Source organism: Melanerpes formicivorus, unplaced genomic scaffold (genome assembly GCF_026170545.1).
Source record: "Melanerpes formicivorus ecotype bairdi unplaced genomic scaffold, bMelFor1.0.p_v2 SCAF_4, whole genome shotgun sequence".
Classification (NCBI taxonomy): domain Eukaryota; kingdom Metazoa; phylum Chordata; class Aves; order Piciformes; family Picidae; genus Melanerpes; species Melanerpes formicivorus.
In genome coordinates, this window is record NW_027142356.1 from 22,704,467 (window position 1) to 22,726,512 (window position 22,046).

At 41.5% G+C, this 22,046-nt stretch overlaps 2 protein-coding genes across 14 annotated transcripts in view; both read right to left on the reverse strand.

Annotated features, from left to right (window-relative positions):
• Positions 1-10,018, reverse strand: part of MND1 (meiotic nuclear divisions 1) — a 40,190-nt gene extending 30,172 nt beyond the window's left edge. The window contains exons 1-4 of the mRNA XM_068171177.1: positions 9,908-10,018; positions 8,598-8,663; positions 7,401-7,458; positions 5,347-5,495 (exon numbers count right to left, since the gene is read on the reverse strand). Coding sequence (XP_068027278.1) covers positions 5,347-5,495; positions 7,401-7,458; positions 8,598-8,663; positions 9,908-9,910 — 276 coding nt within the window. The 5' untranslated portion in view covers positions 9,911-10,018. The remainder of the gene's footprint in view (positions 1-5,346; positions 5,496-7,400; positions 7,459-8,597; positions 8,664-9,907) is intronic.
• A 4,322-nt stretch (positions 10,019-14,340) lies between these two features.
• TRIM2 (tripartite motif containing 2) overlaps positions 14,341-22,046 on the reverse strand; it is a 124,450-nt gene continuing 116,744 nt past the window's right edge. For all 13 annotated transcript variants that reach the window (XM_068137263.1, XM_068137261.1, XM_068137265.1 and 10 more), the window contains 2 exons: positions 19,776-19,916; positions 14,341-18,801 (listed from right to left, as the gene is read on the reverse strand). In XM_068137263.1, coding sequence (XP_067993364.1) covers positions 18,649-18,801; positions 19,776-19,916 — 294 coding nt within the window. In that variant the 3' untranslated portion in view covers positions 14,341-18,648. The remainder of the gene's footprint in view (positions 18,802-19,775; positions 19,917-22,046) is intronic.

Genomic DNA, 22,046 nt, shown 5'->3' on the forward strand with positions numbered 1-22,046 from the left:
TGTGATTCTTACTCTATGAACTATCAGAGAAAAAACTGCAGCAAATGCTAGACAAACTAAAGAAATTCACTGCTCTTTCTTTTCAGAAAACCAGGAAAAGTAATAGTAAACCTGGGTTAGGGAGCAGCACCAAATCCCTAATCAGATCAGCACAAGATTTGCCATATGTGTCAATGCAGGGGATAGTGCCCCTGATAAGGCACCTGCCCCCACAAAGGCAAGTGAAAGATGTGGCAGAGATGGAAGCTATGTCAGAATGATAGAATCGTTAGGAGTGGAAGGGACCTTAAAGATCACCTAGTTCCAACCCCTCTGCCATGGCAGGGAACCCACACAGTAGATCAGGCTGCTCAGAGCCACATCCAGCCTGGCCTAAAAAGCCTCCAGGGATGGGGCTTCTACGACCACCATGGGCAACCTGTTCCAGTGTCTCACCACCCTCATGGTGCAGAATTTCTTCCTAACATGCAGTCTGAATCTACCCATTTCTATTTTTGTTCCATTCCCCCAGTCCTATCATTACTTACAAAAAAAACCCACAACCTCTGTTTCAAGCATTTGTTTTAATTGTCATATCTCTGCCTTAGGGGATCACAGTGATGACATGATAGAATAGAATAAACCAGGTTGGAAGAGACCTTCGAGATCATTGTCTCCAACCTATTATCCAACCCACCTAATCAACTAAACCATTGTACCAAGCACCCTATCAAGTCTCCTCCTGAACACCTCCAATGATGGTGACTCCACCACCTCCCCAGGCAGCCCATTCCAATGGGCAGTCACTCTTTCTGTGGAGAATTTCTTCCTAACCTCCAGCCTAAACCTCCCCTGGCACAGCCTGAGACTGTCCTTCCTGAAAAAATATCTAGAGTATACACAACCACTCTGAGGTGCAACTTCAAACATCTAGACAAAACTGACTTGCTCGTCATTATGAATAATTAGAGACTAAGCTTGGGTGTGGCTCAATAACCACTGAAAAAGCTCTGAAACAAAAAAAAAAAATTTCCATGAACAGTTCCTAAGCCAGCCTCCTTATAGCCACATGCACTGCAAGATGGGAAGAACCATGAGCAACTTGGCTAAAACACAAAGTTCCAACACATGCAGGCAAAAAGGTCCTGCAGCAGGCAGGACCTGTCAGATGTAAGCCTCAGTGCTATGAAATAATATTGAGAATTTGCATCATGGAAAAGACTATTTGTTTCTTCTGTGTTATTTTCAAATGTCTCAGTTCAGCATTTGGGATCACCCTGGGTTTTTTCCCCTATTTACCCATGCCCTCAGCATACAAAGGCCTCCTGGTAAAAAGATTTAACTGCACGATGAAATGAACTGCTAGATTTTTACACCTGCGCTTTAAGTAAGGTGCCTTGCTTCTGGCTTTTAACTGCTGAAGAAAGAGACCAACTCATGTAGCTAACAAGTTACCCGGACATGACATGGGAAGAAAATATATCTCTCAGTGTGCCACAAGCTGTACACAGGAATGATCCAAGAAAGGCAACACACAACAGAAATGGTACAACAGCTTACTTTTTCCCTCTGCCCTGCGTGTTCTGACAAGAAGTTTTCTGATACTCAGTGACTGGATTTAGAAACCCTTAAGTAAATCTGTATGTGTTCACACAAGAAGAATACAAACACTAAAATAACTAATTTGAACTCACAGACAGAATCTGTTATCATCCTGTAAAAATGTTCAGAGATATGCACTGAAAATGCCACCTTTCCACTGTCAACAGATAAGTTATATACAGCTACTGAAAATGTTCTTCTCTGAAATATTTCCACTCTCATCAGAAAAGGTAATGAAAGTAAGTATTGTTAAGGACTTACGGTCTAAAGAGAGCTGACATATCAATAAGCTCATACATTCAGAACAGGTCTTGGCTTGCAACAAGACTATTTCTTTCAACTGGAACAGACTGCAAAACTGTATCAGTAGACTTCCTCACTAAATCTCCTAACATTACAATACATTAACTACATGTCTCTTACAAGTCATAGAATGGCTTGAGTTGGAAGGAACCTTAAAAAAAATCACCTAGTTACAACCCCCCTGCCACAGGCAGGGAGACCTCCCACTACCCCAGGCTGTTCAAAGCCTCATCCAGTATCCACAACTTCTCTGGGCAACCTGTTCCAGTGCCTCACCACCCTCATAATAAAAAACTCCTTAGCCTGGAGAAGAGGAGACTCAGGAGTGACATTATTGCTCTCTACAACTATCTGAAGGGAGGTTGTAGACAGGCAGATGTTGGTCTCTTCTCCCAGGCAACCAGCACCAGAACAAGAGGACACAGTTTCAGGCTGCACCAGGGGAGGTTTAGGTTGGATGTTAGGAAGAAGTTCTATACAGAGAGAATGACTGTCCATTGGAATGGGTTGCCCAGGGAGGTGGTGGAGTCACTGTCATTGGAGGTGTCCAGGAGGAGACTTGATGGGGTGCTTGGTGCCATGGGTTAGTTGTTTAGGTGGGTTGGATTGGTTGATGGGTTGGATGCAATGATCTTGAAGGTCTCTTCTAACCTCATCTATTCTATTCTAATCCAAATCTACCCTGCTCTAGTTTAAAACCATTGGCCCTTGTCTTGTCACCACACACTGTTATAAAAAGTCCCTCTCTAGCTTTCCTGTAGGCCCCCTTCATGTACTGCAAAGGCTGCAAGTCTCCTCAGAGCCTTCTCTTCTCCAGGCTGAGCAGAACCATCTCCCTCAGCCTATCCCCACCGGGGAGGTGCTCCAGCCCTTGATCATCTTTGTGCCACTCCTCTGGACCCTCTCCAACAGATACATGTCCTTCTGGTGTTGGGAACTAAGGAGCTGAACACAGTACTCCAGCTGTGATCTCACAAGAGACTGAATGACCTCCCTTGACCTGCTGGCCACACAACTTTTGATGCAGCACAAGGCACAGCTGGCTTTTTGGGCTGCCAATGCACATTGCGAGCTCATGTCAAGCACCTCATCAACCAGCACTCCCAAGTCTTCCCTAATTCAGTAACAACAAATCAGTTTACATTTCATAATGTACCAATACAAAAAAAGCACAGCACATGTTTGTAGATAACCCCTGGACACTTTGGGTGAAGTACATTAAGCAGATCCTGCAAGGCATTCCAAGGAAGATATTCATCAGAGTATAACAGAGACCTACTCGATTGATTGTCTTTAAAATTCATGATGGGACTGGACCCAAGGGCAAAGACAACAAATATCAACTCCTTCATTGAACCAGTCAGCTTTAATATGGAGTATGAGCAAACCCAGTAATTACCCTAGACCAAATAATTTGCATTCAACAAAACAGTGACACCAGAGTGTTTTACGAACAAAGATTTTTGGCATGGATTTGTTCGGTTGCTCAGTTGGTGTTTACATTTTGGCAGACTAAAGAGCCTGTCTAAATAGCCAGTCTTAAACTTGTGTCAATATATTAATAAGTTCAGGAACTTTATTGGGAAACTCAATTCAAGATCATTGCAGAGTTAAGTTCCATTTCAAAGCTTCACTGAAGTAGGAATCAGTCCATTGTTGCTACCGGTCAATAAAAAGGAATTTAAGCCCTGTCATGCCAGATTGAGTCCGTGCCTGACAACAGTTACAACTATGCCCAGGTAAATCGAGGAAATTTTTCATGTCTGGGCTCATTTGAGCTCTGGAAAGAAAGGCAATAAAGGAGTAGACAAAATTGTCAGTAGCACAACTTGATATTAACCAAGTCTCAGTACACACAAGGTCCAGTTTATATCCATGATTCTAACAGGTTATCTGAGATGTTGAAAAAGTTACTCAAACCAGAGCAAGTCAGTGGTAGAACCTGCAAGTAAAGAGTCGATAATCTTGATGATATATACAGTACCAAAAAAATCTATCTCAAGTAGCATTTTACAACTCATCCAAAGCACCTGCCTGAAAGGTTGTCAATACACAGTTCCAGATAATGGAAAACTGCAGTAGTCCCACCTTGCTGCTACAAACTGGCTCATAAAAATGACATGAAATAGTGAATAAGGAGAACAGAAGTGAAAGTTCTAGCAAGTCTTACTCTTCATTTTGAAAACTGGAGCAAATGCGTTGAGTGTGTGACGTAGTACCAGTACACTCCTCTCTCTGTCAGACCCATGCAAGCAGACACAGAAAACATCTGCAGGTAGCTGTCTAGAACACCCAGACCAGCAACAAAAATATTCAGGGCAAAAGGAAATGATCTAATAGGATGGTTAAAACAGAACAGTGGATTAGACTCTTTCAGTTTAGCAATGACTGAGATTTGCAAGCAATGACAGCACAGTGAGAGTGTAGTGGTCACACTACACTCTATGCATAAGCAAGCAATTTCAACTGCATTGGTCAGGCTACTTAATCTGCTTCGGGAAATGGTCTACAGATTCACAAACTGCTTTTTTCCATTCAAGATGGGGGGGAAAAGGCTTGCTTTTACGCAATTAATTTGGAGCTTTAAAGAAGTGGATGAAGCTGACAATGCTGTACTTAAGATGGCAATGGTGGTCCCAGAGCTGTACCTGAGGAAAATAATGTCTGTAAAAATGTTTGTCTAATTTTGCCTTAATTCAAATAGCTCTTTGATGAATGGACATAATGCTGAACAAGCATGGGAAATGCTGGCAGTATTGTAGTGCAATCAGACCAGAAAGCTAATTTATTGATCTTGTTATCTTGTACTCCAGTTGTATGAATACTTTTCCACTCCAATTATAACAAAGACAGACAGTTCCTAAAAAGTAGGAAAGAAATGGATCAATAGAACAACAACGTCGCAATAAAAGACGCCTTGCTTTCTGCAGAAGATCATGACCAATTTGTTCTCCTCTCCTAATAAAAGCACAAGACAGGATTACAAGTGTTCACAAAGTAAGCTACCGATAAAAGCAGAGAGGAAAGGAGGAATAAAAGAGAGGAAAACACAGCAGGCCAAAAGTAGAAAACACTGACACAGGTACTGGGATTATGATTTTCAGTCCTCTCGTGGCTTTTAGATCATCATCACCACACGATGGCCTACATTACATAGAATACATAAAAGCATATGCTGCCGAAATAATTAAAGGAAGTGCTGTTTTGCATCATGAGTAACATGCTTTCATCAGCAAGTAGACAAAAAAATTCTCTCAACCTCTGACAAGAGCAGCCTCCAAAACTTCTCTGACATGATACCATGATAACAAGAATGTCATACCATGATTCTTATAGCCAAAGCTCTGTGTGTGCACGTACATGTGCACACCTTAGTGCAATACAAACAAGAATGACGAGGTGGTACAAGAGAAAAAGCAAACTCATTCAGGTAAACAAGTACTTTCCTTAAAACAGATTTACCTGAGACTCCAGTTCTTCCAATTTACGCTTCCTGGCATGAAGAGCCTTACTTGGAAAAGCCCAGAAATAATTGGAGGTTCCAATTCTATCAGTGTCCACCATGCCGTCATCAACTAAGCTTTGCAGAATCTCCTTCACTGACATTGAGGCTAATAAAAGAAGTAACACCAAATTAGAACTGCACAGCATCTCAGTTATGGAGAATTACAAATATCATAAGCCATCATCTACAACCATCTGCATGAGTATTTGACTATAATGTCAGCTAACTGGAAGAATTCTAGAGGACACCATGCCTGACATTTCACTTGAAGGGATGAATCTCTTTGAAATCAGCAGTTTATACATAAAGGCTGCTCTTCTGTACAGACTACTACCAGATGTCTGTTAAACAAACACCAGCCATGAATACCATAAAACACGTGCATATTGCAGCACAATACCATAACAAACTCATGAGAGGCTACTTGAGAAATTGCCTTGCAATCTCAATTCTAAAATGGATTAATTTATAATTTCCTGCTTATTAAACCATTTAACAGCAGTACAGACACTGAAGGGATCTGTCTACAGGCTCAGGAGGAGCAGATTTTCCTTTTGATACATTGCTTCAAAGTCATCTGCAGTCAGAAGGATCAAAAACATTTCTGAACACAATTTCTGAAAACATGGTATAATTCACCATTTCAAAAAGGACACCTGTTCCACAAAGCAAAGGAGTGATTACCCTCAAGTGTTGCAGATATAATGACTTCTGAGCTAATTTATACTTTTCAGTATCTGATTTTCAATTTCAAGTTTAAAGGGGATCCCAGATTGGGAACATCCAATCTTTTGAAAGCTATAGGCTGGATGTCAGTATGTCAGGGTTTCCACAAACAAGATGCTTTTCAGCCTAACTAGGGCTTGAGTTGTGTGGCTGAATGCTTTCATATGCAGAGGCAGGATGAATTTGGACTTTTCAAAGGTGTTAATAGCTTTAGAAACTCTACACTTCAGATTTTTAAGTACAAAGTTCTACTGCTTGCATTTACTGTTTTGCATCCTCTTCCTGCACATTACAATAAAAGATGCTCCTTGTCAAACCAATCAAGACAGCACCACACCTTGTCAGCAGCCTGAATGCCTGTTAGTTGCTGACATTAACTGGGGAAAAAAAACCCACAACAACAAAAAACACAACCTGCTTTGCAATATCCACAGGTCTGTATTTCGCTCAACAAATCATTGACTCTGGTAGTGCCACAAAGGTATGCTAGTCAAGGACAGTGGCAACCACACAAACATTATGCTTCAGCTCCCTTTTGCCAATGAACATAGAAAAAGAATGAGGAACATGTTGGAGGAGGGGGGTGGAAATCAACTGCACAGGATAAATAAGCTTGGACCTAATTCTAAACCAATAGATCTCATCAGGAAGGCCTTCATTGAAAAGACAAACCCCTTAGATTTACAGCTGCCCAGTTATTATTTTGAGGCAGAAAGTTCACTGTGTACATCTGAACTAACATTTTAAGGTATTTGTGACAATACAGACAAACATTTACATTCTCTGTTCATTACCTGAGTACATGTAACAATTTCTAGGCGTCTCTGCAAGTCAGGCATCTCAGAGCCTTGGAGAAACCTCATCCTATATTTTAGTGGTTAGGTTGAGGTTAGCTGTGACATTTTGATAATCTCCCATTTTGACCCTAAGTGACAAACACTAGCAAATAGAGGTAGGAATATATTTTTGACGTCACTTTTAACACAACAGCCCTGCCATTGACTGGTCTCCCTTTTTAGCTTTTTCCTTCACATGGGCAGTGATCACTACAATTCCCAGACCTACTCTAGAGGCAGTCTTCTGTCCAGCTCAAAACAAGCAGACTCTGGCAGCAAACACCCAAAATTGGGGGGAGACTGAGCCCAGATGATCCTCAAGGCCCCTTCCTACCTGGGATTCCATGATTCTCCATTATTACAATCATAAACAAAGTTGTCAAGAAAATTTAAACTGTATGGCCAGTCCCAAAAAGGATTAAAGAGTAATAATTTTTGTAAACACTTACTAATCCCTTTTTCTTTTGGAGCAATCTTCTCTATATCCTTCAATTGGAATACATCTTTCTGTGCAAAACATAAAAGACACCTTAGTTCCAAATGGCAGCATCATCTAAACCTGGGTGTTGTTTTACACTAAATCAATGCCAACAACAGTAAGCAGGAAACACACTGCATGTTAATGTTTTGTTAGGCTAATAGGCTGCATATCCCTCATCATAATATTCTGAGAATTTATTGCTATTATTACTAAGCAATAAACTACTACTGTTGTAACAAGACCTGATCTTTTGTGCTCTCAAGTCACCACGTTTTGTGTCAACTGAAACTATGAACATCTTTAGGGCAGAGGGAGCCCAGATTAGATTATCAGCACCAGATGCAGCACGTCGCTAAAGTACTCAAAACACCATGGTAGTTCTTTTAATCAGCAAAACATTACAAATTATATGTCACCATTGCAAGCATAGCTCTGTGTTTGGATCCCCACATTTCCTCTCCCCAGTAACCTCTTTGAGGTCTGCTCTCACCTTTTCTAACATTCAGATTACTTCCTCCTCCCATAAACTGGAATGAGATACTGACTAATCTCATCCTCTCCCTCTTAAGGCTAACAGACTCAAAATGGTAAGATTTGAGCAGGGAGCACATGAAGCATTTGACACCATGTATGCCTTAGCTCCACCTGGGGACAAGTCACCTGATCAGAAACTACATGAATCAGGCTCTGTCCCTGTAATTTATACACTGATGACATAAGGCATCAGTGAAATGCACAGCTGGATATAGAGAGTACATCTACATCTTATTGATGTCTACAACTACCTGAAGGGTGGTTGTAGCCAGGTAGGGGTTGGTCTCTTCTCCCAGGCAACCAGCACCAGAACAAGAGGACACAGTCTCAAACTGCACCAGGGGAAGTTTAGGCTTGAGGTGTGGAGAAAGTTCTTCACAGAAAGAGTTGTTTGCCATTGGAATGGGCTACCCAGGGAAGTGGTGGAGTCACCATCCTTGCAGGTGTTCAAAAAGGGATTGGATGTGGCACTTGAAGCCATGGTTTAGTAGTCATGAGGTGTTGGGTGACAGGTTGGACTTGATGACCTTTTAGGTCTTTTCCAACATTACTGATTCTATGATTCTATCAAGCTCCTTTTAGGATCTATTTTCACACTGATATATACGCAGGACCATTATGCGTAACTTACTGTTTCAAAAAAGATCTCCATCATGCGAGCTCTCTTCTCCTCAAAGCTCAGACCTTTTTTCTTGGACTGTAACAGGAGAAAAAAAAAAAAAGGGGGGGGGGCAAAACCCACAAACAAACAAAAAAACACAACCAACACATTCAGCAATTTGAGTCAATGGAAGTGGGGATTCTAATACCATGATGCTCTGAGAAAGAAGGTATACATTTGTTTCCAAGCCCTGGCAGAAGTTAGTTTATATTATTTTTCACTTCTTAACTTGCTGCTTCCTTCTTAAATCAATCACGCAGTTTTGTGGCATAGCATAAAATGTGAATCGAGCAGAACAGATTAATTTAGATTTTGAAAAATAAACTGAAAAACCAACTCATGTAGCTACAGTAACACACAGACGTGAACTGAAGGAATCTGGTATTTCACAAAAGCACAATTAGTATTTTTTAATGCCTCTTCGTTCTACTTCAGCCAGTGATGCCCTACATCAGCTGTCCACTGTCAGTGTATTAACAGGATCAGAACCAGGAGGCACCATGTACATGCAAGCAAGCACGTGAACAGGAAAGACTGACAACTTCTTCCCAGACAGCCCTAACACCATCAACAGCGACAAAATCCAGAGGCCCACGATGTGAAATTTAAGCAGCGTTTTATTAATTTTCAAGTAGGGCTCTCTTTCAAACCTCTTTGCCAGGTGTTCCACACAAAGCACACCGTTCTTCCTGCTTGAGCCCACTTCCACGCGACCGCAGCCAGAGCAAGCGCAGCCTCTTTACACAGGGCCACGGCTGCCCATCCCCCTGTCTGTCTGTGGGTCTCAGCGGGAGTAGTGGGCACCGTGACCACCTCGAACTATAGTTACAGGGCCTGCTCATCCAGGTTCCAGTTACCTATTTTCACATTTACATTTTCTTTTCAACAAAAATGGACAAAGCAGTGGTCCACGCCATGGCAACACTACACTCCCAGGCCCGGTGTCGTGGCTGTCCATCAGAAGCCCTGCTGCTGGCCCTGCGGCCGCTGGACACATGCGTCCGACAGCAGGCAAGAACCTCCCGCCGCTAGTTCTCGGCGGCCGCATGACGAAGGGAAGGCGAGGCGCTGCCGGCGTTATCCTGGCCCCTCCCCGCTGTTCAGACTGGCGCCAGCGCCGCCATACCCGCCTCGCTCGCCGCTCCCTCAGCAGCCCCACAGCTTCATTAACCTCCCGTCTCAGCTCGGGCACGGCGTCGCGCCACGTCCCGGCTCAGAGTCACCAACGACAGCGGGTAGAGGGAGGAAGAGCAGTCGGCCTTGCCGCGGCCGCCGCTTACCATGTCGCTTCCTGCGCGGGTCAGCGGCGAAGTTTGATTTCGGCGCCACGGGGAAGGAAAAGGACAGCGGGAGGCCGCCTGCGCGGCTCACAGCGCCGCCTGCCGCCGGCCCCGCCCCACCCTGCAGCACGGCAACTCCCGGCGCGCTCCGGGCTGGCGAGCGAAGGGCGATGGGGCGGGGTCGGCTGTCTGGAGCGCCGCGGAAGCAGAGGCGGCCGCAGTGTGACACGGTGAAATTAACGAGAAAGGGAAAAATCTGTTGAGATACATCCTGGAACGTGTCTTTGCGTTTTTATAAAGCGGTCTCGCCGTACTGTAACGCAGGTCGTCACTTCCCCCTCACGTTATGTATTGTACCAGCTTGGATTGTTGTTTTCTTCAACGCTATCAAGGCAGGCGCAGACAAGCGAGGCTGGGCAGCGAAGCTTGTGTCACCAAGTATCTGTGAGCTGCCCGTGGTACAAGTGACAGAGAATGTGTTGAGGTGTAGGGTCACTGCCTGTCACATGCTCTGCATATTGGTTTTTCTGCAGGGTCCAGCACCAAAGGTGAAATAGGAACACATTGATGGTGGTCTAAAAACACGTGTGTTGCATGGCCAGCCCCATATAAGTACAACAGGACATGGAGAAATTAAACCCTCTCTGCCCATATAAAGGAAAGGACCTAGGCACATCTGATGTTACTTGAAACAGCTATTCAGTGCAATGAATGTTCTACCAACTTTAATTACTTTCAGTTTTATTTATTATTTGTGCTGTTAATTACCTTCCTTCAGCTACAGCACTTCAGGGAAATTGCAGTTTAACAGCAGTATGTTGGTTTCTGCCATACTAATTTTAGAGTTTAAATTCAGGCAAGTGAAAACTGCAAGCTGAAATGTTCAGCAGTCACCAGGAAGGTTTTCCATCACTTTTGCAAGCTCTACCTTTTCCTGAAACGGAGGTTCTCCTGAATACAGTCCTGACCCATGTTCATCATTGTGCACACCAGTGTATTCCTAAAAATTAATACAAGTTAGAGCATTATTTATATGAAGCTTGGTACAAACCACAAAGCTTCTTGGACCTTCATACTTCCTTATGCATCACATTTTTAACTCACTAACCTGCAATGAAATCTGTTGGCGAGCCTCCTTATTGGTTGTGAGAGCTCATGTTCTGTCCCCCTGCTTTTCTGTTCCTTTGGCCAGCCCTCAAAGCGAGTATGTCCTCACGCTCCCTGTGGCAGTTGTTTCCCTTCTGTGACTATGATCTCCCGTCTGCCAGGACATGGCCCCCTTCCTGTGCTTTCACAGCCTGAAATAAAACTGGGCTCTGCTCCTTTGTTCACCACTGCCAAGTAAACAGTTGCTATGACGTTTGCAAAGCACCTGTTGCAGCATGCGTTTTCTCCAAGAGACATGTGAGACCAACAGAATGGGTGTCAGAGCTAAGCATGCTGCTAGGAGGAGAGAGAGAGTTGTTTCAGATGGATGCACACTCTGAAGTGGGCTTGAGGCATGTACCTCAGGGCTTCTGTTCAACTCACTTATGAGGCAGCAATTCACCCATCTCCATCAGACCTGAAAGTAGGCCAGAGGAACTACTCAGGTGTCACCTCTGGATGGCTAGAGCACACAACTTAAAGCCACAGCTGGAAGGCATTCCTGGTTTCAGGAGTTGAATGTGATCACAGCAACCAAGCCAGCCTGGCACGTTAGGTCACACTCTGGGGCAATGTTGGGGCAGAAGGCTCAGCAGGTTTTCTCTGCCTATATCCCCTGAGGACATGCAGGCTCAGCCATCCCAAGTGCACTAGCAGTCCTGAAGCCCTTTCATGGCCAAATCACTCGGCCAAATTCATTCTGTAATAAGAGGTTCCTTATCATCATCCAAATTTTGCCGCACAGATCAAAACTAACTAGTTTGAAAGACCACTGGGTGGAAGAGGTCCCAGAGGAAGACTACACAGAAGTAGCTCATGCTGTGCCATGTGAGGTAGTTTTCCATTACTGAAGTAGAATGAACAGCTCCTAAGGGGCTTCAGAATGTCTAATGTGCTATTTCACAAAATGGCTATTCATACACTATTAATACAAAAACAAAACAATGTATGGGAATACTGTGGAATGGGGACTCACAACTGTGGCTTCCTATTAGAAGATTGTTCTCATTTCCCTGTGATTTTCTTAAGTTTCAGTAGTTTGAACTTACCTATGCTAGAAGTCTGACTGACAGTTTAAAGCACCAGTCAAAACAGTTTTTCATCATTGGTGAGGAACAGAAAATTCATTGCTTTGTCAGTGTTGAAATATGCTTAGACAAGATTAAATTTGTGCCCTCCTTCATTTTGCTCTTACAATCTGTAATTGAATTAAATTAATAAACTCTGTTTTGAAAGGAGGTTAAAGTGACAATGGCAGGCAGGAAGGATGGGAAGTAAGAGTGCAAATTGCTCTACTTTAGTTTTGTTACTTTTGTATATATGCACCATGGTGCTGTCTTTAATTACAGGAGCTATTTTTTCATCAGATGGGAAGAATTCAAGGTGACTAGCAGATCTGTGGCTGCCTCCCACAACATCCCTATGACTGACAGTAGAAAGATACTTCAATAGAGCTAGAGGGTGGAGGATGAGGAGAGGTCTTGGACATGCTCACCCATGGGAGGATGTACCAACTCCAAGGTCCAAGCAGTCTGTGGAAGGATGTGGCTGGTTATCAGGAAGCAATGTGATCCACGAGTAATCGAAATAGAGGCCTGTCTCTGCAGCATTTCCTGCCACATTTCATCCTCAGATGAGTGTTTGGACTGTAAACTGGTCCTCCTCCAACACTTAGTGCTGCCACAGTTTTGCTAGCAGAGCTTACCAACTCTCTGAGGTGATTAGCTTAAATACTAGTTTTTGGTAACTAGACATTTCACTAAAACTCAGCCAACAGATCTGAAGTTCAACAGCCTTCATCTGGAGATAGCAATTAACAGCAGTGGCAACTATCTCTTGCACCAGCACAGCTGGGGCCCAGAGACACTGTGTGTCCACAGAGATTACATTGGCTGTTCCAGTTCACCGAGATAGATTTGTCTGCTGCAGATTAGGGAGCACTCACGTGACCTGGCAGCAAAACTATGGGGATGGTTAACTGCAGAACAGCACAGCTGGATGTGAGAGAGAACTTCAGCCTAAGGAAAAAATAAACACCTTTGAACATTGAATGCTATGTGACTGATTATCACTCTGAAGAGAAAGATCCTGATTATGTCAAGATGAGAGCTTAAAATACATTCACCCTTTTGCTATTTTGGCCTTACTCTCCCTGCTGTTGTTTCTCACTGGTAAGACTGGGATCTGGGTTCTGATTTGCAGGACTTCTGTTGCAGCATTTGAGCTGATATTTGAATAAATACCACAGAAAAGCCAAAGAGGAAGTTGGCCATTTACTGCAGAATTTTCCTGGTAAAGGGCAGCATTCCCCAGTTACAGCACCCTGCTTGTCTGTCTGATTTTGCTTACTGGTTGGAAACCTCTGCTCTAATAATCCAGAGAATAAAAAAAATTCTAGGAAGAAAAGACTGGGAATGCAACAAGAGTCAGCTGGTCATTTTGCAGCTCCCAGGACATCCCATGCCATTTCCTTTGTTCTTCGATAGTCTTTATAGCATGGGGAGGAATCGGTGCTCTACAATTCTGAATGTCAAACCAACACAGCTCTGCTTTGAGCTGTGGGACTTTTCTATCTGGCAGACAAAGCAAGCCTTTTGATTACATTAGAGGGTTCAGGGTAAAGATATTGTTTCTGAGTGTCCTGAGACCAAGCAAACACACATCCTCATTATGACCCCTAGGTCCCTCCAGTGAGATTTGTTTCCCACAACATGAGGCATCTGAAGGCTCTCCCTTACTTCTTGAGTGAGTTCCAGTCGCACTGAGTTCTCAAAGGATACAAATTTGAAGAGTTCAGCAGTGACCAGGAAGACATTTACTATCTAAAAAAAAAGTTGACATGAGCTGAAAAATTGTTCTTGCAGGAAAGGAGTCCAACTGAACTCCTAAGACCAATTTTTTGTTCTACAAGAATTTGTTCAGTTTTCTGCAGCAGGCCCTTGAAAGGTTGTAGCATGGCATAGCTGAAAGGTATTGTGTACTTCCATGATACAAATGGAAAAGCTTGCTACTGATGGTCTAACTTCCAGCAATGGAAATGTTCATTCTTATGACTGAAGAAGTAAGGGAGAAGACAAGGAAGCACCAATTCCCTATCTTCTTACCAAGAAAGACCCAGGTCCCTCTTCAGTGTCTACATAAAAGCTAAATACACTCGAGACAAGCCCAGTGTTCTTGGCTTGTGACCTGTGGTGTCAGGGCTTTCTTTCAGAAAAATTACCTGCAGTGTAGGGCCATTTTTAGGCACAGTGAGCATGAGACACATGAAAAATAAATCCTCAACCATGAAACAGAGGAAACAAGCTTTATTTTTATTATTTGAAATTTTTGTGCGTGGTAAAGGTACACATTTGATTCAGGTTTTCCTACATTTCCAAGACAGAGTAATTAGTTTTTGTAATTGTTGGCTAAAGCATCAAGAATAATGTGGCACACAGGAAGCTAAAACTACACACACACACACACACACGCACACACAAACACTTTGATGCGCATCTTTCATCCTTGACCGTAAGTAGACAAAGTCTGTATATAGCCTCAGAGGGATTTAAAAAACAAACCAACCAACCCAAACGAAAGGAACCGAAACTAGAAGAATGTTTCATTATGAGTGTCAAGAGAGTGCAAGGCTTACATGTACACAAAACATATGAGATGGATCCAAAGATGGAATGTACAAAAACCTTTTTTAAAAAAAAAAAATCAAGAAAAAAGACTTACTCCTAGAACTGGAAAGTTGCAGCTTATCAGCTGGTAGAGATTTCTAACAGGGCCTACTGCCATAAACTATGCAGCTTAGGGAACATTCCCATGTCATAAAACCAAAGTAAAGGTGTCAGACTTAAGGCCGTGTTGCTCGCAAACGTCAACTGAACTGCTGTACATTCATTGGAAATGATCTTCATACTCTGTAGCACAAATACCTTCTGTATACTCTCCACAAACAAGTCAAAGCAATCACCGCTCACAATTCCTGCAGAAACTTTTCAGCATACATCATGATTTGATAACTACCTGGCACCCACAACTGAAAGCCATTTCTTCATAGCAAACACAACATATGGGGCACTTGTAGTTCTCATTATGGCAACACTAGATCCTTAGTTATAAAAGATATTGACATAAAATAAAAAGTCCTCTAGTTTTTACAGAACAAAAGAGCATTTACTAACAAATAACTCTTCATACACATTAGGTGAATGCTTGCCTAAACCATTTTCCTTTTCTTTTTCAGCTACATTGCTGTGGCCTGTGTAAAAATCTCTGACTGTCTATGCTGGATTTATCTGAGCACATTCTTTATTCTATTCACAAGACAACGAAAGTACCGTTGGCTAGTTTGTCCTAAAATGCTCCAAATTACACAAGATCTGATAACCTTTTGCGATAACTTTTGAGTCAAAGATTAGTCAAATGAAGCTCATATATTGTTCACCACTCATGCTGTGCTAGTCAATTAGCATTCTGGGGAAGTCAAGGGATCATTTGGTTATACCTGAAATCTGGCAGCAGAATGCCTGTAAGGCCTTTAATAATTGCTAACAACTCAGCAAATCAAGTAGCACAACTGTGATGTTCACTTAATGAGAAAAGAATCTGCCAGATTTTTAGAACAGAATTTCTGCTTTGGTCTCTCTTTGTAAGGTGTGTAAGCCAAGCACTTTAGCTAAGTTGGCTTCAGAAGCACACCACAGAAGTAGCATGTTTCTCAGTTTCCTGGTGCCAGGCAGATAAGGTCGGACCTTAGAAGGGAATGCCCTGTGCCACTAAATGTGGAATTGTAATGGGCAGCATTTGCTCTCAGAAAGAACTCCAAATTAGTGACTTTTTTTTTTTTTTTATGTTCAATTAAGTGCTGCTCTGGTGATAATGTCTGAAGCCTCACTAATGTCTGAAAACCCAAAATATTATTCAATCTTAAGAAAAAATCCACATCATCTCTAAGAGCTGTTAGGTGGGTTGTAAGGGGGGTGTGCAGAACTCCCTATTTCGTGTAGACACACTGGGTTGTCAAAGGTTATAAAAAATCCAAGTAAACAATGGTGAAACAAAGGGACTGAAAATCATCTGAGAGAAAAGTCAATACACGGAACAGCACAGTCTTCATTATATGTTTTGATTTATAGGTTAGGGTCTGATTTCTGTGGTTCTCAGAACAGAAGATTTGGCAATGTTTCCTGAGTGGAAACCATGGAAGTTTAGTAAAACATTCTGAGAATCCAAATCTGGAACTTGATTTTATTAGTAGTATTGGTAACTGACAGCAGCAGCACACCTCTCATTTTCTTTTTATCTCAAACAACCTTTGCAACCTCTTTTCTTCGCTAAGAGATGCAGTTAAAATGCTGCATACCTTTTCTTCATTGATAAATTAGCCATTTAAGGGCATTCCAATGTCAGAAGTTGTTTGCTTGCCAGAAGTTTGCTTATAAGGACACTTCAAAGAAAATTACTTGATCATCAGAAAATTTGATCTACCACTTAGTTAAATGTTGATAGGATACTTTATTGTTTAACAACTGAGAGATCATCTAAAGAATTTTAGGACAAACTCAGTTCAAGCAGAAGATATTTTGTTCTTTCGGTAATAACAGACTTGGTCTTTGTAAGTTCAAAAACATAACCACCAGTTTCTTAGCTGCATTATATAATCCAAACCTTAAGCCTTATACACAGAATTTTTATTCCAGTGAAATAAGAAAACTCTTCTTTGCATGAGAATTTGTAAATTGGCTCTATGTGAAAAAACAAACACTGGAAAGAAAAGAAAACATCTTTAAGAAACAAACTCCAGACTTAAGAATTTGGGGCTCTGCATTTTACAAGTCAAATACATCTTTACAAAAAAAAAAACACTAATGTTCTCAAATTCATTGAAACAACAACCTTAATGGTTTAGAAATAAGACAAATACTTATTATAAGCAATTTAACAAAGATTTATTTCAATTTTGCAAACATGCTTAATATACTCCCCTGTTCCTGACCCAATGCCCTTTTGTTTCAAGGCCCTAAAATGAGAAAAGAAAGACAGTACTTCCCAGGCTACTGTGGGCATTGGCAGCAAGCTCACCAGCTCCTCAAATGAGGTTTAAGAGTGAGCACCACTCTGTCTATACTAGGCTATGTAGCAATTCATCCTTTGACCATGGGATTTAGAAGTAAGAATAAAGCCAATGCTAGTTTATAAAGGACAAGTTCACACTTAAAAAAAAAGCATTCAAAACAGAACAAGTCATATGATTGTAAGCATTTCCAGTTAAATTAATATTTCAACAAAGAACACAGTAGAGGGATCTGGCAGGAAGAAGGAGGGACGCTTTTCAGAGCACTGCCATTGTTAAATGGCATACATAACGTTCCAGTTTGCTGAAATAAGCTACATTTACTTTTTTAAAGTTTATTTCTGTTTCAATCAGTCATACATACATACATACATACAAACAAATTGGTACAAATCTCACAGTCCTTATTTTGTCCTCTAACAAAATTCCCTTTGATGAAGGACTTCAGGAATTGGTTCAAATTCATTCTTATTTGTAATGTATTTTTCATCAAGTAAAACCAAATAGCTTTGGTAACCCTTGGCTTTCCTATACAACCCCTGTTTACCACAGTTCCTTTGGTTGTACAATGTAGGTCCTCCATAGGGGTACCTCTTCTGGCTTTCTGTCCTGTGTGACGCTGCATTTTATTTTGTCGGTTAATACAATGAGTTGCCTTAAGGGAACATGGCAATGAATGCGTATGAAAGAGTGGCACACATGAGGTTAACTGAGTTAACATTGTAATAACCCTGATCCTAACGAACTAGTTTGGTGTCAAAAGGTCTGTCGTTGTACAGGAATCCAGCTCTCACTAATGTATCACTACAATAAAGTTTTTCCAGAGTTTTAGAAACATCAGGGCTCTGCAAAGTCTTTCCAGCACACTGAGCAAGAGGAAGAGTGAAAAACAAGCATGTGAAACAATCCTTCATTAATCCCACATGAGCAGGGAATTTGCATTGATTCTCGTAGTGCTGAACGTTGAGCTGTGTTAGGTCTGATGGCTAGAGCTAGATGGGTTTTGTGAGACTTAACCTTATACTAAAAGGACTTAGTTGTTACAGATAGCAAGACTGAAGAATGTTAAAAGTGTAATACCTACAACGATAATGAGATCTAGAAGATTCCCAGGATCACCTCTGGGTTAAATAATGCATAACAGTGATACTTCTTCAAATTTGGAAGCTCTGAGCAGGAGCTACCCTTTGCAGTCTTCAAAAAGCTTTGGGGACTTTTCCCAATTTTTTTCTCATTTTTGCCTAACTAGTTAATTCCAGTTCCATAAGTTGCAGTTTGTGTTTAATATCACCTTGTCTTTGTGAATTCAGTTAAAGATTCTGTGTATTAACCCTCACAACAAAAGTTCAGTGAGAAACTTAGGAGGTGCAAGTCCTGTGTAAACAAAGTAAGTTTGGAAATTAACACAAGAAGCCTGTAAGAGACTCCTTCATTATTAAAAATGAACTCAAAGTGGGAGATACCCTGCATTGGATCTCTAGGACCAGTCTTTTCTTAAGGATGGACAATTATTCAGCTCCAGAGCTCATGGCTACTGTAAGTATCGGTAGACCTTGAAGCAGTGATTTCCGGAGTCTGCAACTACAACATGGCCATCAGAAGTAAGGGCCAGACCTTGGGGACCATAAAGTGGGTCAGCAGAGGTGTTAATGTAGGATAAAAAGGATCCACTTCCATCAAAAACCTTTGAGGGTGAGAAAGCACAGAAGAAATGATGTTAATAAAAAAGAAAAATAGCAGACACGAGTCTGCTCTCAATTACACCATCACACATCTCATTTCTGAAACAGCTGACATACGCTAGAACAAACAAGGGCAAAATATGATCCAATAAAAATGGGTTTTCTTACTAAAAGAACTCATTAAAGCTGTCAGGATGTCTGGCAAGAATTAAACATCCAACGAAATAAAAAAATTTAAAAAGCACCTTAGCTCTTCCTGGTTCTAAAAGCAGACAGCTACAATAAATATGACTCATTCAGGAACTCAACCAACACCTTGTTTTCCTAACAAGTATTACTGTTTTGGCTAGCAGGACTCTAAGGTTCCCACACAGAGAAAACCAAGAATTTGTTTCCAGTGCTGACGGTGCTTCCTGAGAACAACTCAGCTCTTTCATTTTATATTCAGTGAAAAAAATACATGCACTTATTTATTATAGGTTCTTTTGCAAATAAGATGACTTTGTGATTAGCACTTGAAAGATAAAAAGAATGCAATTCTCATAACATAAAAGCAGAAATTTTTCTCAACATTTAAAAAAGGTGATATAAATCTGCTCCATTTGCCTCAGGACCTCTATAGATAATTTGCTTTTTCATATTTTCCACCGTGTCCCCAGTATTCTGTTATGATGATGATAAATTACTATAATCTCAGCAATGCTTCTAAGCCTCCTAAGCCATCAAACAGCTTTTGGAGAACTACTTGGAAACAAGAGCCTTGATCACAGTAACTATTGGAATTGCTATCAATGACCCTGGAAAGTCCCTGGTCTGATAGCCACATCAGAACACATCAGGTGAACAGACCACCACAAACAACATCATGTCTAATGCTGCTATCCTGTTACTTGGGAAGTCAGAAGACTTTGGTGGCCACAGTTACCAATCCATTAGTTTTCCTAAATAAGCACCTTTGAAACACACAAATATCTACCTGTATCCGGCTGTTTCCCCAGTCTGCTACGATAATATTTCCATTCGAATCTACAGCTACTCCAGTTGGTGCATTAAATTGTCCATTTCCTTCTCCATTTGATCCAAACTTCAGTAAGAATTCTCCCTCCTGATTAAATACCTGCATGAGTTAAAACAAAAACCTGAATATGGAATTAATTTTAAATGTTAGTCATCTACCACTACCAGTTCATTTGTTAACAAAACAGAATCGAGGAGTTCCCAGGAACACAACCCCTCTATCCCTATACACACACATACACATACTGAACAGACAAGAAAAGGTACCCATCTCTTCCTCCAGCTCTATTACACCATGAAATATTTCCCTTCTCATTTGAGCTCATATTTAGCTCAGACACAGTGGTAGATGTCCCCAGAAATCCTGCAGTTTGTGCATCTTAAATTAAGCAGAGCTGACTGGGAGTTGGTCTTACAGAAACACAGCCAAGCTGATGTAGTCTTCTCTGACTTTCATATCAACATATACTGAGAATTGCAGCATGCTGCTCTCTGTACAGACAGTTCATCAACAAATTCTCTGTGATGTTACCAGGTTTAGATGGCAGAAAGATGAAACTGATCAATGACAATTCTGTCAGTGTCTTGGATGCACCAATGGGACCCAGTGAGATACTGGATCTGTCATTTACACACTACCATAGTGTCCCTATTTATTTTTGGCCCATCCTAGACCCTGTCCCAGCTGTTCCACAAGGTCCAACAGCATTCTTAGGGACTGGCTGTGGGATGCAAAAGAGAATGCAAAGACCTGACAAGTGACAAGTGCACACAGAAGTGCAAAGAAGGTGAAAGAAATTAGGAAGTCATCCTATTCTTGAACACCCATAGTGAACAAAGTTAAAAACATATGGGGGAAGAAGTACCAGGTTGGTGCCTTAGATAATGAAATAAAGTAGAAAAAAGTCAACTATTATGGAAAAAAACCCAAAACAACAAACAAAACAACCAAAAAAAAACAACCCAAAATCAAACCCATGAACAAATAAACAGGCAAAAATATATTGCTTTCTTCTTGGGTTAAGACAAGGATGGTGAGTGACTAAATGAGAGCAAAACCCACACTGAGTAGGATTTTCCATGGAAAATTCATGAAGGAGGGAAAACATGAAGGTTGGTTGGAGAGAGATGTTTAATTCAAGACACTGGTGGCATAAAGAGACTTTGGGACCCATAACAGTAAAATTTCTTTATTATTGAACCTAAACTTTACTGTCTGCTTTTCCCCTACCATCTAACAAGTGATAACAGCATCACCCAGATTGCTAATTGCTCTCTAAGTGTTGACTGCCTGTATCAATTTAGAGAACACACAAAAATAAGAATCTTTACCAACTAGTACCCAACTGTAACAAATAATATTTTTGTCCCATTGAGTCACAACAGAAACAGATGGGAATGCTATGTTCTCGTTAGGAATGCAGTAATTATAAATTCACTAAGATGCCACAATTTTTACATCTCTTCACTTGCTTTTTTTATAATTTTAGTTTGCCCTTGTTAACTCTCTCCAGGCATTGTCCTTACCACAGTAAGCCTTGCTGGTAGAAGGGTAATTTATAGAGCCATGGGCCTCCTGCTGCTAAACCACCTAAATGATGTGCTTTAGAGCTCCTGCAGCAGTCTTGGTTTCTTTGTTGTAATCCAAACCATGTGAGTTGCTACTTCCACTCTAATTTCCCAAGGATAAAAGATCTAGATCCCTGTTCAAAAGCTAGATGATTCAGCACTGCTCAGGACATGAGGGTGCCTATGCTCAGTGACAGTGATTTTCTATTTCAGGTGAACAGATAAGATTAACCATTTCAGTTATCAACACTAAAGAATTGGACTGAGAGTTCATCTCTGTGTTCACTCAGAACAGGCAGCCATTAGTGAAATCCCAGGGATTTCACTGGTGTGTGGGACTAGCCCACATGGCCTGAGAACTGAGGTAGGACAGTGTTCTACTGCCTGTGTCCTCCTGTTGCTCCTGCTGCATGTTGAGGGAAGGAAGAAGAGCACAGAAAATGACTGAAGGGAGTTTCATTGCCTGAAACATGCATGGGTAGGTAATTTCTGAAATGGCCTGTAGATCTTTTACATACATTTGTCACAAGATGACAGCCCAACAAGCATCCTTGTTTTGCTTTATTATTGAGACAAATACACCACCCTATTTTACTATGACTGTTTAATAGGCTGTGAGTCACAACTTCCCATGGGCATAAGAACTAGTGGCCAGTGCGAA